The sequence below is a fragment of the Crinia signifera genome, chromosome 2, assembly GCF_055691185.1.
Source record: "Crinia signifera chromosome 2, ASM5569118v1, whole genome shotgun sequence".
Taxonomy (NCBI): domain Eukaryota; kingdom Metazoa; phylum Chordata; class Amphibia; order Anura; family Myobatrachidae; genus Crinia; species Crinia signifera.
This window is the reverse complement of record NC_139218.1, coordinates 348,838,754-348,857,474: the sequence shown is the minus strand read 5'-3', so window position 1 is coordinate 348,857,474 and position 18,721 is coordinate 348,838,754. Positions and strand designations below refer to the sequence as shown.

The 18,721-nt window shown below is 42.9% G+C and overlaps 1 protein-coding gene across 1 annotated transcript in view; it reads left to right on the top strand.

Moving 5' to 3' along the window:
* The window catches only part of ATP7B (ATPase copper transporting beta), an 88,276-nt gene extending 70,212 nt beyond the window's left edge, over nucleotides 1-18,064 (top strand). The window contains exons 17-22 of the mRNA XM_083169711.1: nucleotides 767-913; nucleotides 1,718-1,860; nucleotides 3,159-3,362; nucleotides 7,116-7,233; nucleotides 7,706-7,808; nucleotides 12,593-18,064. Coding sequence (XP_083025837.1) covers nucleotides 767-913; nucleotides 1,718-1,860; nucleotides 3,159-3,362; nucleotides 7,116-7,233; nucleotides 7,706-7,808; nucleotides 12,593-12,851 — 974 coding nt within the window. The 3' untranslated portion in view covers nucleotides 12,852-18,064. The remainder of the gene's footprint in view (nucleotides 1-766; nucleotides 914-1,717; nucleotides 1,861-3,158; nucleotides 3,363-7,115; nucleotides 7,234-7,705; nucleotides 7,809-12,592) is intronic.
* The last annotated feature ends 657 nt before the right edge of the window (nucleotides 18,065-18,721 follow it).

Sequence of the window (18,721 nt, the reverse complement as noted above, 5' to 3'; positions counted from 1 at the left end):
TTGAGTTGTTAGCCCTTTTTTTATTATAAGATGAGGTACAATTACTAGAACAGGCAGTGTGTCTGGGAGCGACCCCCTTTTATTACAATTTCTTCCAGTCTGGTGGAACAGGGCTGGCATAATGTGGGCATCCGTTTCCTGCATTTTGCGCCATCCTCTACAGTATCTACTGATGACCAAGTAAGAGAAGCATGCAGTGTGCATCCTACCAAATAACTAGTAGTGTAAGAATGCCCACTCACAATGACTCCACCCCATACACAAACACCTGCTACCATTCCTTCCGTGGCTATATCATTAGAACAGTGGAGTAGAAGCAGATGAGCATTATGCAGGGTTGCTCTGAACAGCAGTAAAGCATTTATTTTAAGTGTCTGACTTGCAGAGCGAGTGTAGGCGCTGAAGCCTGATTTACCAGCTTACGCTAATGTATGTAGCCATTCAGCCACAGTGGTCATTATATGGCAAGTGCTACTCAGAATCAGCTCCTAAGGGGGCAATTCAATTGTTACACTGGATTACAACCAAATCCCCCACCCCACTCAAACAAGGGCTGACTAGTTGTACCTGTAGCTTATTGCCTGCCATCAAACTCTTTATTTCTATATGTTTCTTTTATGTAAGAAAAAAACACGATCTTACTCTGTTCTGTTTATCAGCATCTGTGTCTGCGCATCACTGATAACAATAGACAAAAAAAGGGGTGTTACACACACAGCGCTCAATGTATAACCTTACAATGACGACATGTTTGTGTAACCTGCAGGTGCCACCGCCCCACAACCTCACTCGGTTTTAATCGGGAACCGGGAATGGATGAGACGCAATGGCTTAAGCGTTTCCACTGATGTAGATGAGGCGATGACTGATCATGAGATGAAAGGGCAGACGGCAGTACTAGTAGCTATAGATGGTAAGGTGTCCCATGTTGTATCCCTATATAAGAGTCAAAGGGCCAGATGCACTAAGCTTCAGAAAGTGATAAAATGGAGAGTGATAAACAACCAGCCAATCAGCTCCTGACTGACAGTTTTCAAACACAGGGGTAGATGTATGAAGCAGTAATAATGGGTGAGAAGTGATAAAGGGCCAGATTCTCTAAACTTCAAAAGTGATAAAATGGAGAGTGATAAACAGCCAGCCAATCAGCTCCTACCTGACATTTTTCAAACACAGTCTGTGACATGGCAGGTAGGAGCTGATTGGCTGGCTGTTTATCACTCTCCATTTTATCACTTTTGAAGCTTAGAGAATCTGGCCCACAGTGCCTGGTACTTTATCACTGGCTTCTAATACTGTCCCTTTTTAAACCCAGCCTGTAACTTAACAGTCAGGAGCTGATTGGCCGGTGATAAAGTACCAGGCACTTTATCACTTCTCCTCCCTTATCACTGCTTCATACATATATCCCACAGTCTGTGACATGACAGTTAGGAGCTGATTGGCTGGCTTTTTATCACTCTCCATTTTATCAATTTTCTGCAGCTTAGTGCATCTTGCCCCCAATCTTTACAGTGACATTGTGCTAACTTGTTTTATATTGCAGGGGGTTTTGTTTCACCACTTTAAAAGTAATTAAAGGCTGTGATTTTGTCTCTTGAAACCTTGTCCTCTATGTAGCATATCATTCATATTAATGGCTATGAATAAACAATGGTGGCATTTCTGCAGTTGGAGTGCTATTTGTTCTGAGATAGGGTCTGTTGTTCTTCCTAAGGTGCGTTGTGTGGGATGATCGCTATCGCAGACACGGTGAAGCAGGAGGCAGCCCTTGCTGTGCACACACTGAAGGCCATGGGAGTAGATGTGGTGCTGATCACCGGGGACAACAGGAAAACCGCCAGAGCAATTGCTACACAGGTAGAAGTAACAATGCATGTACATTGCTGCATAGGAGACAACTCTGATTGATTGGATATGCTGATCTTACCCTTTCCCCTATATATCTGAAATAGTTGTAGTGGCATTGGCAGAAAATATATCGGTGGCTGCTACAGCACCCAGAAGCTGGGTTCTATGCATTGCTGTATGGCATCAATGACCACAAATGATGGAACTAGGATACAAAATAGAATCATTGTGCAGTCTGCATGCTACAGACTTTTATACCAGATCCATTGCCAGGGCAACCCAGGTCCAGGTTTGGTGTGAAAGCGTCTAACCAGGTTGTTTTGTTCAGGCATCTGACCATGTTAGTTAGAAGGGTCAACAGGGCTGTCACTAGGAATTTTGTGGCCCCCCTCACTTCACCTACCGCCTGGCTCCTGCTCCCCCATCCCCTCTCCCTCGGTACTGTCTGCGCTCAGTGCACTAAACGAAGCAGGTCCTGGACTGCAGACTTCTTCAACTCAGGACGCCGGCAGCCAATTAAAATGCAGCACCGGCTGGTGAGCCAATAAGAGCTTGCCTACTGGCAGTCGCTCTGATTGGCTAGCGGTACGCGAGATCTGATTGGCTCAAAAGCTGGTGCAGCATTTTAATTGGCCGCCGGTGTCCTGAGTTGCAGATAGCCTGCGCTCAGGGACCTGTTTCATTCAGCGTACTGAGCGCAGCGCAGGCAGCACAGCGGAGGCAGTTGGGGGATGCGGTGGGCAAAATGAGTGGACCGCGGGTCAAACACGGCACCGATCAAGGTAGCCTGTGGTGTGTATACAGAGAGATGGCTTACCGGAGATGTTGTCATCCACAAGTGCCGGCAGAGCAGAAACTATACCCAGCAATAACCCGGGACCAGCTTCCGGTCTGAACGCTGCTGTGACACAGCTTAAATCCGTACTCAATAACCCATGTTGGACTCTGTTTTTTTAGTGTGAAAGGGTAGTATAAGAGGACCACCTGTGTTCTTTTGAGCACAGGTGCAAAAGAAAACATTTTGGTGGACAGATTCCATTTTCCTTCTTTTTGTTTTAAACCAGTTGTCAGTAAACTTTTCTTGAGTATTTCTTGCCTACATTAATGGTGATGTGATATGTGTTGAAACAAATGTAGAGAAGCTATGGGATTTCTGTATCTGTAAAACTACATCTCCCAACATGCTCTACCTATTGTTGTGCAATGATGTAAAAGCAATTGTCTCTATACTCTGTGAGAGGAACTATCATTGTGCTCTAGTGATACTGAAATCCTCTCACAAGTCTTTGTTTGATTGATTGTTGCAGGTTGGGATCAGGAAGGTGTTTGCAGAAGTCCTTCCCTCTCACAAGGTGGCCAAAGTCCAAGAACTGCAGAATGAGGGGAAAAGAGTGGCCATGGTGGGAGATGGCGTCAACGACTCCCCAGCACTGGCCAGAGCTGATATCGGAATCGCCATTGGTACTGGAACTGATGTAGCCATCGAAGCCGCAGATATTGTCCTCATCAGAGTATGCTGCTATTTAATTATGCATACAATTCAGTTGTATTATTAACATCTACAAGTAGGGGGTGTGTGGACTAGTACAGTATATTATATAAGAGATTATGCTAATAAGCTTTAAAAAGGACCGCCAACAGAAAACCTGGGGCCCTGTCATTTAGACAATTAACCCTTTGAGGGCCAACAGCTCAGTGAGAGATATGCAAAATATTGGCTACAAAATGCCAGTGTCGCTCACATTTGTTACTAGCTGACCCGCCCGGCGTTGCCCGGGAAAACCTTGGGGTTTTTTTTATTTCCAAAATTGCTGAAAAATGTAATCTTACAGTATGCTGTGCCAAAGACCTAAGATTGTAATTTGTTGTAGATTCCACCATAATGTTAGTAGTGTTCATTCTAGCACCCGCTAACTTTAAAAACCCATGCAGTTCCTCTTCCCTGCCTGTGGTGTCACTGTCTGCTGTAGTGCTTCAAGCACAGTGTGGTCTGTATATCAGCACTGATATGCAAACCAGACATGTGCTAGAAACACCACAGCAGACAGCGACACCCCAGGCAGGGAAGAGGATCTGCATAGATTTTCAAAGATAGCGGGTGCTAGAATGAACACTAGTTAGAATGTGTTTGCATTGATACTCAATGACAGCAATGAATTCAGGTGTGGTGTTGTTGTTTGAAACAAAACGCTCCTGAGTTGATAACTTGTATGTGTTTATGAATTCTACATCCACTCCTGAGATTTAGCACCCATGACATACCCTCCAACCAGGGCCGGCGCTACCCGCTCAGCAGAGGATGCAAAGCAGGTAGGCGCCGGGCAGGAGAGGCGCTGTCCGTGCTGTGCATCCCCTGCTGTGTGTCTCTGTGGCTGCCGGCTGCTACTGTTGCGCCTGTCACACTTAATGACAGGACAGGAGGCAGACCCGAGGCACAAAGCTCCCTCCACTCCAGGCTCCTACCTAAACATCAGATCAGGCCAGGTCAGAGGTCAGCAGTGCTCAGCACATAGCAGTAGTACGTGCGAAAAGAGGCGGGGCTAATCGGCCGGAGGGGCGGGGCTACATGGAACCGAAGGGGCGGGGCTACATGGAACCGAAGGGGCGGAGCTATGAGGGAGCAAGAAGACTGAAGACACAGGAGAGGATGAGCAGCTGCCAGGAGAGTAAAGTGTGAGTGTTCTATGTCGGCAACTGGTGTGAGCACGTCTATAGGCACTACTAATGTCGGCAACTGCTGTGAGCATGTGTGTAGACAGCCCTACTAATGTCGGCAACTGGTGTGGGCACGTGTATAGGCAGCGATACTGCTGTCGGCAACTGGTGTGGTCATATGGTTACACACTGCTACTAATATCGGCAACTGGTGTGAGCACTATGTATAAGTAGAGCAACTACTTTTGGCAACTTGTGTGGGCGTTATGAATAAGCAAACCCTTCAAATATGGGCATATGCAGGAGTTCTCGGGGCATTATGTGTGTCAATATCATATGGGCATTATGGTGCATGGCATATTTTGTAAGGGGAATTAGGGTGTGTGACATAATGTGTAATGGGCATTATAGTGTGCTGCATATTGTGTAAAGGGCATCATGATGTGTGGCATGATGTATAATTTGCATTACTGTGTGTGGTATAATGTGTAATGGGCATCATGATGTGTGGCATAATGTATCATTTGCATTACTGTGTGTGGTATAATGTGTAATGGGCATTGAGGTGTGAAGCATAATGTGTTATGGGGATAACGGTGTAATTGGTACTTTTATGTGACCACACCGCTTCCTCATGAAGCCACGCTCCTACATTTTTGCGTGTGCTTACAGCGCAAACTCTCTCTTTTTTTTAACTCATGGCACCAAAATTGTGCTACTATGTGGTGTAATTTGGAGTGGGAGTACTATTGTGTGGCCATTCCCCTTGCTTGTGAGATCACACGTTTTTCTTTTGGTGTGCGCTGTCCCTTTGTAAAGTTTGGGTGGGCGCAAATTTATAGTTTGCAGGAGGGCGCCGAACCCCCTAGCACCGGCTCTGCCTCCAACATCTGAGGGTCAGACATCGGTACAAAATCAGAAAGGGACATGTCCACACCTCCATTTCTATACTTTCAATGGTACAGTTTCTAGGATGTGTAAATACAGGCGCTGAGTGCGTGGAGACCGGGGTGGGCGTTACTTACCGCGCCATAATTAATTAAAAATTCAATGCTCCCTGCCACTCCCGCTCCCCTCACCTATCCTGCCTTCAGCAGTCTCTGAGGTATGGAGATCTGTGAAGCACATGCATCGGGTGTCTCTACCAAACAGTGAGGCAGCCCCTGAGTGTGGGAGCAGGTCCGCGGGCCTGGCCACATGACGCCATAACGCGACGCAGGCTACCCGCACCACTGGGAACGGGTGCAATGGGAAAAAATTCTTCCCTACACCCACCGGACCAATCCACCGATCCAGCCATCGCAATCATCAATGGGTGCATTGATAAGGTTTGGAGTGTAAGAAGTTGAAGAATAAGACTGAGATAAAGATTTTCCATGTTAAAGTGTACAATTTTCTTAATAAATCGTGAAAAAATATAAGTGTAGATAGAAGTACAATCAAGAAATGAAAGTAGGATTAAAAAATAAGTTCTGATTCAAACTGATAATTGTTTGGATGGGGGTGGGTTGCGAAACAAATCTATAGGGGGTATGGATATTGTGGGCATAATTGGTGTTTGGTACACCTACAGGGGGTCCTCAATTGATGGGATTTTCACACACACACACACACGCACACACACTCTTCAACTTATTATATAGATATGAATTCAAATAAAAAATGTTGTATATATTAAAAAAAAAGATTATATTTCCTATATAAGGTAAACATTACAGGTCATTATGCTGAATAAATATGTTTGCTTGCCAATTTTCACACCTATTTTGACAAATTCACTTGGCACTCAAAGGGTTAAATTGTTTTACATACTAGAGCAGATGCCAGACTTTCTTATTCAATTGCGCCTGTTTTCAGGCGGTTTTTAATAGTCATGTTTCTAAAACTGCCAAAGTCTAAAATGGCCACAGTTCTGACAAAACCACGTGTTTTCCGACCATACTTGATTTTTTACAAGTCAAAACATTTGCACGTAATTCAGGGTTGCCGGCTCTCCCGGAATGGCCGGGAGTCTCCCGAAAATCGGGACCCCCTCCCGGCGCCCCCGGAAGGGTGGGCAACCCTCCCGGATTCAGGGGGGACCCCCCCTGCGCCCCGGATCGCGGGATTAAAATACCGCAATCCTCGGGTCTCAGAGGAGGGGGCGGAGCTCAAATGACACAATCGCGTCATTTTAGCCCCGCCCCCTCCATGGAGATCCGTGAATTCGGCAGTTTGTCATCATGTGGGTGGGGCTTAGTGACGTCACACTTAAGCCCTGCCCCCTGAGTGGCTGCTGGAACTCTCCTCTCCGGACTTCTCCCGGAGAGGAGAATTATAAAGTCAGCAACTCTGACGTAATTGAATAGGATGAATGTAAACTCGACCTAAAATCTTTGATAAGTTAAGATTTTTCTATTGTCGAAAAATTCTTAACTTAATTCAATACGCCCCAAAGTTGATTGCCCAGTATCATTTTCTATTGTCCACATATTTATTGTTATACTGTACATGTTTGTTATCTATATGATAAGTTATTATTCCAGTGAGAGAGTGAATAAGGTGCGCACAGCTGAGGCTGGAAGGTTATATTACTTGCTAGCTAATCCCGTTTGTGGTTTGTGTTGCAGAATGATTTGCTTGATGTTGTTGCCAGTATTCACCTCTCAAAGAGAACAGTGAGAAGAATAAGAACAAACTTTGTGTTTGCCCTGGTTTATAACCTTCTTGGCATCCCCATTGCAGCAGGTATACCTGACATGATAATGTGTTATTATTGTTACGGTTCTAGATAATAAAAAGCTAATGTTGCTGCTCACCTCTATGGGGGTGATTCAAGTGTTTTGCACGTCGGCAGCCTTTAGATGGTGCCAAACGGAGTCAAGTGTTGCTCTGTTCAAGTGCGCACAGCCTCTGGCTCTGACATTACTGTTATATTGTTCTGTCATTTTGACTGACTAGATATTGTCATAATTCTGTAGATTGTTTTCATGGTGTATACAGTATACTGTAGTTCCCATTTAATACACAACTGTAAATACAGCACAAGCCTGTCAGTTCCTACTGTTGGTATATACTGTGAAACATACTTTCTATAAAATGACATTGATCTCAGTTATAGCTCTGTTGCTGCACTGTATGATCCTGTTCTATTTATGTTGAATGTCATATAATGTCATATATCAGGTATCCATAGAAACATGTTGTATCTTCTTTCAAGGAGTCTTTCTGCCGCTGGGATTGGTCCTACAGCCATGGATGGGCTCAGCAGCCATGGCAGCATCCTCTGTCTCTGTGGTTTTGTCTTCCCTGCAGCTCAAGTGGTAAGTTTGATGTTACCGATGTGTTCTCCGGACAGATTTGTGTAACAGTTGTAGAGGACGTAGGATCTTATTGCGGTCCACACGCTATGCTGTGAATTTCGTTTGGACTGAGTCCTGTTGTAGAAATGCACAAAATAAATGAAATGATGATGATTATTATATCATGATTCTGAATAAATAAATAAATGCAAATAAACCCGGCATTCCGACCCATTTTAAAAGAAGTAACCCTTCTTCGGTTTACTTTGGTCGGACACAGGTTGCTGTACAGTGTGAACGGGCACCCCGGGCCTTGTTCGCACTATGGAGGAGGCAGCACTTGGAGACCGCGTCAGCTCCAAGTTCTGCCTCCACCCCGCCCCCGATGATGTGTCGCCGCTCCCAGTCTGACAGGTTATCACCGGGTCGCTGTGGGGGCTAAACATTACAAATGCCGGGTGACTTCTGGAACGAACCCCGTGTACAAATCCCAGGTGCAACCCGCATTTGCGATGTGAAAGGGTAAATTACTGGGAGAATACTAGTAGTCTTGGCATACACACATAATATAAATTATTGTGTAGAAAAGAATAGGGATTGCATTTAAAATATGCTGCCACTTGTAGCACTGTCATTTACTGTACATAAGCTTTTCTGTGCACATTTGTATATAAATGTATTTCTTTAGAACTATTTGATGATTAAAAATATTTATCTGAAGAACGCAGCCCAGATGCCAGGGACCTATATACTATTTTCCCAGTCATCCAGCACATTTCCTCTGCTTTGGACCGGTGATCACACTTCATCAGGGGAACCCAATGAAGTCCTAACATTGCTAAGTAGTATATGTGCCAAAATGGGTTGGGTACTTGGACGATCGGTGTATTGATTCCTGGGGTCTGAGCTAGTTTTCAGATGAGCACTTTATTTCAGTATATACAATTGTAAGGTCTCTGGTGGGTTTGAACTCTTATACTGGGATTGGTACGAAATCCTGGCGGTCAAAATCCTGACGCCGAAATCCCGACAAGGGGGGGACGTGGATCGCCCCCCCCCCCCCCCCTTGCGGGCTCGCTGCGCTACGCTCTGCACACTAATTTACGCACGGCACACTAATTTATTCTCCCTCTATGGGTGTCGTGGACACCCATAGAGGGAGAAAGTGTCGGGATTTCGGCATCGGGATTCCGACCGCCGGGATTCCGACCGCATCCCCTTATACTTACTTGGATTACACCATGTTGTTTGCTCTTCTTTTCTTTTGATAAATTATTTGTGGATGAAAAATAATTTCTTCAAGTGAAAACATTTTGTTGGAGTCATATTGGCTTTGTTCAGATAAACCTGTTATTTTTTCCAGTGAGTATGGGGCTAATTTACTTGCTTGTGTGGATTAAAGTTACAGTGTTATTTCCTTATTATTTCACTAGGAGGCGCCTGTGTTCATTTTCATAGATCTACTTTTCAGAGTGATCTGGTGAAAGAGCTGGATTATAATTTTACAAAAATGTTCTCCCATATAAGATTTTGCAGTTTAATTCATACTATGCCCCCCAGGATAACATTACTACCCACCATCCCTCCACCTGATAGTATAAACCCACCCACCTGTCAATAGAGGTGTACCTGATCTTGTACTCAAGCTGCACCATGGTCTTTACCACTAATAACCATGGGAAAGGGCTGGGAGGTAAGAATTTGAGGATGGTTGGTATGCAGTCGTCAGGTCCACAATGTCTAGGTCGACAGTCACTAGGGCAACCACTGATGGTCAACAGTGAGTAGGTCAACACTTAAGAATGATCGACATACACTAGGTCTACTTTGACAGAAGGTCGACACACGCAAAATGTTGACATGAACATGATTGACACAGGATACATATGTTGCTACCGTGCCCGAAGCATGGCGAGCGCAGTGAGCCATGCGAGGTTTCAGTGTCCATGCTAGGTTTCAGTGTCCATGTCGACTGTGTCGACATTCGGGTCAAAAAACCTCATGTCGACCTTTTGACTGTTGACCTTGCCCATGTCAACTTAATTCTTGTGTTGACCTAATGACCTGTCGACCTAGACCAATGTCGACCTTTCAGCATGTCGACCTAATGGTGTCAACCCAAAGCTTGTCAACCATCTTCTTGTAGACCTAATGATCCATACCCGTAGCCACTGTGATGTTCTCTGCATTATATGATGGCACTGTAATGCTCTGTGCATTATATGGTGACCACTGTGACGTTCTCTGCATTATATGGTGGCCACTGTGATGTTCTCTGCATTATATGGTGGCCACTATGATGTTCTCTGCATTATATGGTGGCCACTATTATGTTCTCTGCATTATATGGTGGTCACTGTGATGTTCTCTGCATTATATGGTGGCCACTATGATATTCTCTGCATTATATGTTGGCCACTGTGATGTTCTCTGCATTATATGGTGGCCACTATGATGTTCTCTGCATTATATGGTAGCTATTGTGATGTTCCGTTCATTATATGGTGGCCACTGTGATGTTCTCTGCATTATATGGTGGCCACTGTGATGTTCTCTGCATTATATGATGGCACTGTGATGCTCCGTTCATTATATGGTGGCCACTGTGATGGTCTCTGCATTATATGGGGGCCACTGTGATGTTCTCTGCATTATATGGTGTAATGGTTAGCATTACTGCCTCACAGCGCTGAGGTCATGGGTTCGATCCACACCATGGCCCTAACTGTGCGGAGTTTGTATATTCTCCCCGTTGTTGCGTGGGTTTACTCCGGTTTCCTCCCACATTCCAAAAATATACAAGTAGGTTAATTGACTTCCAACAAAATTAAAACCCATATGGTTGCCACGCCACTGTGATGCTCCGTGCATTATATGGTGGCTCTGTATTCCGCATTATACGGTGGCTCTGCAATGTTCTGTGCATTATATGGTGGCTCTGAAATGTTCTGTGCATTGTGAGAGTAAAGGGAACTCCTTTCAAACCTGATGATGTTGATTTTGTGGCATGGTGACCAGATATATGCAAATTATTGCACCTCCCTAATGATTGAATGGGTGTGGTATATTTCACCGACAGTCGAGATTCTGACAGTCATCACTCAGACGTCGTCATCCCGACTGCACAGCAGGGGGAGCGCAATGAAGCCCCTTGCGGGATCGCTGCGCTCGCCACGAGGGAGTAGTTGGGATTCCGACGTCGGAGTAATGACTGTCGGAATCCCGACTGTCGGGGAGCCGTCCGGCACCCCGATTGAATAGTTTATGCTCAATCTACTTCAGTACGCACTAAGCTGATGATTACACATAGCATAGAAGAGACATTTGCAAAATAGATCCTCTTTTGCACATTTTACACAATAAAACAAAATCCACAAAGGTGGATATCCTATAATGTAACAGAAGGCTCAGAGACTGCGTTCACCAACATGAGAGGGATAATGGGACATCCAGAGGGAGCTGAAGATATGTTCCATCTTTTCATCTATTGATGTTACTGTATAAACACAATAAACACAATGAAACCATTGAAATCGGAGATGAGTGATCATTAGTGACTGGATCTCTGCAGCAGCCTAGGCAAAACCATGTTATTAACGCTTTATGTAAGTTACAGTATGTAACGGATATGGAACTCTGCTCTATAGCTACAGTTAGTAATAATATTTTCCAACAATAGAGTTCGTAACATTTCTGTTTCTTTTATCATTTACATTCCTAAAGTATAGGAAACTCCCCCCCCCCCCCCCTGTGTTTGCTGTGGGCCTTATTTATATAAGGGCAGAGGTATTAGCTGATTAAGGGTTGTATCCTACCAGCAGCTGTACTTCACCGCTGTGAAAAGGTTCGCTGGCAGCTATCCCATTAGCCTCGGTGCCAGCATACCCCCCCCCCCTCCCTTCCCCCAACACTCGCTGTTATCGGGTATAATGTTTAATCCCCGGTAAGCAGCCACTGGACACTGATTGGATTAGATACCGCGATAATGACCATCGCCCAAAGAGAACCATCCTGTGACATTTTTCCTAATATCCTCATCTCCATACACGCATAATATTTCGACTCAACTACAAATTCAGAATTAATATACTGTATACATTGAATAAAGCAGTATTTTGGAAGAAAAAGAAAAGTTCCAAATCCCATATGTGCCCCTATATGTGCATGGTGGATAAATAGGTGCAATTCCATACAAATCACTTATATCTTCCAGTTTGTACATGTTCATAGTGTTAGGAATTCTACCCCTGCTGGCCAGGCCAACATATTTTGTATTTACTCTACATTCTGTAAAATGGGTATGTGAGCTGTGTGTCTAGTCTGCGTCTATACACACGAAGCTTGTCTGTCCGCGCCTGCCGCCTCTTTGACTCCGGCTCAGATACAGGTATATAGAACTATTTATTAATAAGGTCACTACAAATGTGTTTAATACATTGTAGTAGACCAACCTCACCGGACATTTAAGCTATCGATGGAAGGAACCTATTTGATGAGATTTGTTGGCTTATTTATATTTGCATTCCAATGAGCAAGCTGCCACTTATTTAATATTAATTATACATTCTCCCAGTGAATACAGCATTCATACGTTAATGGTACAATGGCCCCTGTGCTTGGAATGTCTCTTTAGTTTGACTAGTTAAATATTACTGATTGGATAATGAAGACGTGCCTATAAACAAACCATGTTTTCCTTTCAAACATATCCCTGTACTGATTGGACAACAGCCAACCAATCAGCATTAGCCATTGATTGTTTTCTCTTTATTGTGCTATACTAATGCCTCCCATCTCAATCCCAGCTACAGCAAGCCAGACTCTGACAGATATGAAACACAAGCTCACGGCCTCATGAAGCCACTCAACCCATCACAGATAAGTGTACATATTGGAATGGACGACAGGAGAAGGGACATCCCATTAACTAGTACCTGGGACCAGATCAGCTACATCAGCCAAGTATCGTCAAGCAAAACCTCTCGACAGAATTCCTTAGCTGGAGACAGACAAGACAAGTGCTCTCTTCTGGTCACCGATGTGGATGAGGAGCAGTACATGTAATCTAACATGGTGGTAAAGTGTTGGAGATGGGCAAGATCACATCGGAACTGTGTTACAGAGTGCAAACGTGGATCTGTAGATTTTCACATTAAAGCACTATAACCTGTTGGTTTTGTAGTACATGGAACAATACTGATTCATTGACACTAAAAGATGAAACAATGGATATAGATTCAATATGATAATCATCAACATATACATGTCCATAGTGTGTACTCAGGGATAGAATCGAATCTAGAATCAACTGGAATTTTGATGATTGTCTAATGCAGGTAAATAATGTTACACATTAAAGTCGCTAAAGGCCAAATATTCTAAAATCAAGCACTTATCGTTATCACACTGTGCCCAGTTGTATGGGGATTGCAGGGATTTGTTTTTAACACTTCGTTGCATGATTATTTTTTTTAAATATATATATTTTCATGCGTCTTGTGTATTGTACTGACAAGATAAAATAATGAAAAAAATCACAGGCAAAAAAATAAAAGATTTATTTAGAAAAAATAATCTGTAGCAAATGTGATACACCATGTAATGGTATATATACCTGTATACCTTATGTATATGGGTATGTAGCAAATTTGCAACAATATGCAACGAAGGGTTAAGATACCAGGAGGTAAAAAAATTTGCACTTCTGATTATACAAGCTTGGCGCATAGAATCAAATATGGGTCTACCATCATTGGTGTCCTTGTAGGTTTTTAGGGCAGGAAACCATTCAACCACCCTTTGCCATCAATGCAGTGGTTTTGAATCAGTGGGACCCAGAAGGACAAACAGGGAATGAGGTCCTGGCACATTGGGGCAAAACGATGCACAGCTGGGGGCAGTGCTGGCGTTAGAATGCTCTCAGCCATCGATGGGCAGAGGACCATCGGACATTCGCCAACCATGGCAAATCCATCCACCATCAATGATGGTTGCCAAACATCAGTATCTATTAAAAATACATCATACTTCCTATTTTGGTCTCATGTTCTCTTCTGAATAGGTTGGTAATCAGTGTCATTATAACATTGTATAGTTTTAGGGTATCTTAGGAAATCAATAGCTACGTCACAGTCTGAGACAGAACAAATAATACCTTTTTAACATTGACTTTGTGCTCACATTATAGTTTACATAGACTTCTGTCGTGTGGGGACCTGATGTGTCTTGCTGAGACACTTGTTTAAGTTTCATGCTAGCTGTCCTCAAGGTAATCTACCGTATATGCAATAGGGAACCGCGGATGTAGGAAGATGATGTGAATGTTTACAGGTTGTCTCCATTTCCTTCATATAATTATCCCCCTACACATTACATTCTTATAGAATCCCTAAGAAACGCTCTACCACCCCACCTCCCTGCATTTACTGAGGGCCTCTTCCATACCTCTATATTTCCATATGGGCAGCGGTATTAGCTGATGAAGGGTTGTATCCTATTAGCAGCTGTACTTCTCCACTGCTAATAAGTTCACCAGGGGGCATCCTATTAGCCATGGTGCCAGCATACTTACCCCCAACACCCGCTGTTATCGGATATTATGCTTAATACCGATAAGCAGCCACGGACCCATAATAACACATGGGATCTGTAACGTGTTTTCACCTGATAAAAATGGCCGCTAATTGGATACTATGATAATCTCCATTGCCCTAAGAGAACTATCTTGTGACATTTTTCCTTGTACGCTCGTGTCTCTACACACATAATACCTGCCCCTATTTCCACTCAACTTCAAGTTCATAATTAATATACTGTATACATTGGAAAAAGCAGCAGTTTGGAAGAAAAAGGAAAATCCCAAATACAAGAAAGTGTGCGTGCCCCAATCTATGTAAGATGGATAAGTAGGTGCAGTTGAGTGTTATACAATTCACTATTATCTTCCAGTTTATATATGTTCCTAGTGTTAGGAATTCTACCCCAGCTGGCCAAGCCAACATATTTTGGATTCACTGTACATTCTGTAAAATGGATGAGTTGGCCGTTTGTCTAGTAAATGGACAATTCTAGTACGACAAAGAACTGTATTATATATATCCTAAACAGTTGCTGGGATGATGTATTTACAGATGTCAAAATAGTATTTTTGTCAATTTCTCCTTCATCCACTAGGTGTCACTGGAGTAACAGTGGGGAATAGAAGGCGACCACAGGGAGTATGGGCACTTTAAATGTAAATGAGTGTGGCCAACTCCTCCCCTTCTACTTCATTTCTATACAATTCATGATGCTCTGCTTATAGTGGGGCAGCCTGGTGGAGGTTTACTGTATGTGCAGTGTGGGCGCTGGAGACAGTGATACTTTATGTGTAGAGGATTAGACAGTGCTGTACAGTGGGGAAATACAGTATAGTACATAAAATGCAGTGGCCTAGTAAGTATAGGCAAAATACAGAACAAGCATTAATACAGTAATCCCAAAACAATAATCCTAATAGGAAAAGGCATAAAAGGCAGGATGAGAAAAAAACATATATGTTAGTAAAGAACGTGCAAGAGACATAACGCAAGGATGCAAAGGTGGATGGAATGCCTGTGATCTCTATGGAAGAGATAACCTGCCTCCCATCCCAACATGGACAATATAGTCCTTTGCTGTAATCAAGTCTCTTCTTTAGTAATGTTGACGTCCAGTGAACATTACTATCAACAAATTTCACCTTCACTTCACCTTACCCTCAAAAAGAGCACATTCCCCCCCAAAGAAAAAACACTTACAAACGTTCAAATTTTTATTTATTGCTGTTTATTTTACATGGTTGACCATCCTCACCCGAGATTAATCATCACAACTGGACGTCAACATTGCTGAAGAAGAGACTTGATTATAGCAAAGGACTATATTTCTCAGTATACATTGCGCCATATTGTTTAAAGTTCCAATTTTTTGCTTGTTTGTATGGTAGAAAGTGTAGGTGACACTTTAGGAACCATAACATTAGGGCTGCACTGCACCACATACAACTCTATCATCCAATTTTTTCCAACATGGACAATAGGCCGATACAAGCAAAATAGTCACTATAGTAGTGGTCGACAGGTGAAAAGGGTCTACGTGAGTTTTTCGTGTTTATTTTAATTGTTGGAACTTTTTTACACTTTAAAGCTGCAAAATTGTAGTCCACGTGGATGGTTAAGTGGCCTGGAGCACCATGCCAGAGTATGCGGTGCACTAATTGGGGGCTATGTGCTCAAATGTACAAATTGGCACATTTCCCAACCTTGTGCATGTCCACCTTTTGGTATCGACTCTATAAACCATACCCAAGGACTAGAGTGTATCACCACCTCTCTGTGAATGTTTCCTGATTGTCCCCACTTTATTTGCATTCAGTCAGCAGGTCTCATTTGTTATAAATGTAATCTAGATATATTTAGATAAGAGCTGACTCTTTATATAAAAAATACATTTGAACACTTTCACAAATTACTTATTTCTTATTATATTGGGCTAACACCATTCCTGTGTGTACAGTATATCAGAGTTAGCAGTGCAAGGCTCTTTGCCAGTGTGTAACACAAACCAATATCCCCAAGGCTCAAATGTACTGCGAATTCTATACTATAAATACAGGTCTGGGTATTTTTATATGTAATAATGCAAGAAACACATACAGTAGAATATAATTTTATATTGTAAGCATTTTCTGTTAAGAATCTAATGATGTCAATGCAAAAAATACTTGAAAAAAGTCTGTATATAACCCTCAAAACCTCTTTAAGTTTTGTGCATATTGTATTGTTCATTTTGTTTGTTTTGTTTTTATAAATCCTCTTTAAATACATTTGGTTGGGTATGCCGAGCTGAGGAAAAGATATGCAGTGAATTTTCAAAATAAAAGATAATTATTTAATATACACAGAAGTAATCCTTATTCCGTGTTGTAGGATAGGCAAGTGTCCGTTCCTGAATAAGGCCCTATGGATATTGACTCCACTTGGTATAGGTGAATGCTTTAGTAATATCTGGCTTTTAGAGAGTGGATACGGTCATTGGGTCTACAGCAAGTGGGTCAACAAGCATTGGGTCGACACCGTTAGGTTGACATGGGGATAGGTCACTAAAACGTGGTGGGAATACCAAAAATAGTGTGCTGAGCGCAGCGAGGCACCGTGCCCGAAGCATCGCAAGCGATGCGAGGGGATGCAGTGCACTGAAAACTGTGTCCATGTCGACTGTGTCGACATTCAGGTCAAAAAACAGTGAAAATCCCATGTCGACCTTTTGACTGTAAACCTAGACACTGTTCACCTAATGCTTGTGTCGACCTATTGATCTGTCGACCTAGACCCATGTTGACCTAGACCCATGTCGACCTTGTCCCATGTCGACCTAGAACCTAACTGTGTCGACCAACTTGCTGTAGACCAAATGATCCCAACCCTTAGAGAGGCGGCGTTCCTCCCACGATGAAGATAGGCCAGGTATGACTGGGAATTCCTTTAGGAGATGGCAATGGAATGTCCTGTCCCAAACCAAGAGTGGAAGAGGGACTGGTCTGGTCACTATCTCAGTGGGTTCCTTGTTGGACGACCTCGGGCACTGTGGCAACACCATAAACACTGGCGCGTTTCGCCGGCACTTCAGCTTTATCAAGGTGAAAACTTACATTTATCTAAGTACAGCGAAAAAATCATTTGATGGTGAGCGACCATTTTTCGACCATTCGGCCACATGTGAGCGTATGTGTGTGCATCCGCTTGCATGTTAGTGAGGGGATTCGCTCGGAGGGGGGCATGCATGTGGCGGGTCAGAGTATACCTGCGATAGGTCTGAATTATAATACCCAAATCCTACAGCATTTGAAACCATTGAAAATGTTTCTTAAATATGAAGTAGATGAAGATATGACTTGTGTAAAGGGGGATGTCCGCCTTCTGAGTGTTCTATTATCTAGGAATTTGGGTTAATTTTTCTTCATTTGTATAGATACAATTATATCCAATTTACAGACTTGACTTGGCAATACAATTGTCTGATTAAGGACTATTTATTCTGTTACATTCCAACACAGAACATTCCATGGATGGATACACGCTAGGACCAAAAAGTGTAGCACTGGACTTCATTCATGAGTATTTTTATAATGGTAAAATCATTCTCTTTCCAGGCTCTTCGTTCATAAGTATATCCATCCAGGGTTTTCCTTTTATATCTCTTCTGCAATTGAATGTGTAATGGAATTTCCTATTTCAAATAAATAAAAGGGATTTTGTGAGTCTGTAAACTGCTTATTAATTACATTTATGAAATAGATCTCTTCTGATAATGTGACCTTAAAACACCTGGGTCATAATAGGAGCTATACACAACCTTTGAGAGTGATAAATTGGAGTAGTTGCACCTGGTCCTGGTTCCCAAAATATGGGGGGGGGGGGGGTGAGAAGTAAAGGTCCCCCGTATTTTGGCAACCAGCACCGGGCTCAAATAGCCAGTGTTGTCATGCCACAGTCGGGGGACCCTTTTTGCATAAGCTTCCCTCCAGTGGTGTTGTCCCAGGCACCTAGAGGCAAACCTCTCCTCTCACTTTATTATAATATATATATATATATATATATATATATATATATATATATATATATATATATATATATATATATATAGGAACATAGGACAGGGACACACAAACGTGAACTAGATTGTATGTACTCATAATTGACTATTGTAGTGTAGTCAAAATCCAATGTAGTTCCAAGCGCACTCAGTTTACAGTTCAAATTGTATAGCACAAATTGTATGGCTCAAATTGCACCTAGCACACATCTCACCATGTGTAGGCACCATAAATGCCCCTACACACATGGTGATGTGTGTGAGTGTACTAAGCGACGCCAGGTCACTGATCGCTAAGCACACATCGCTGCTCAGCCCAC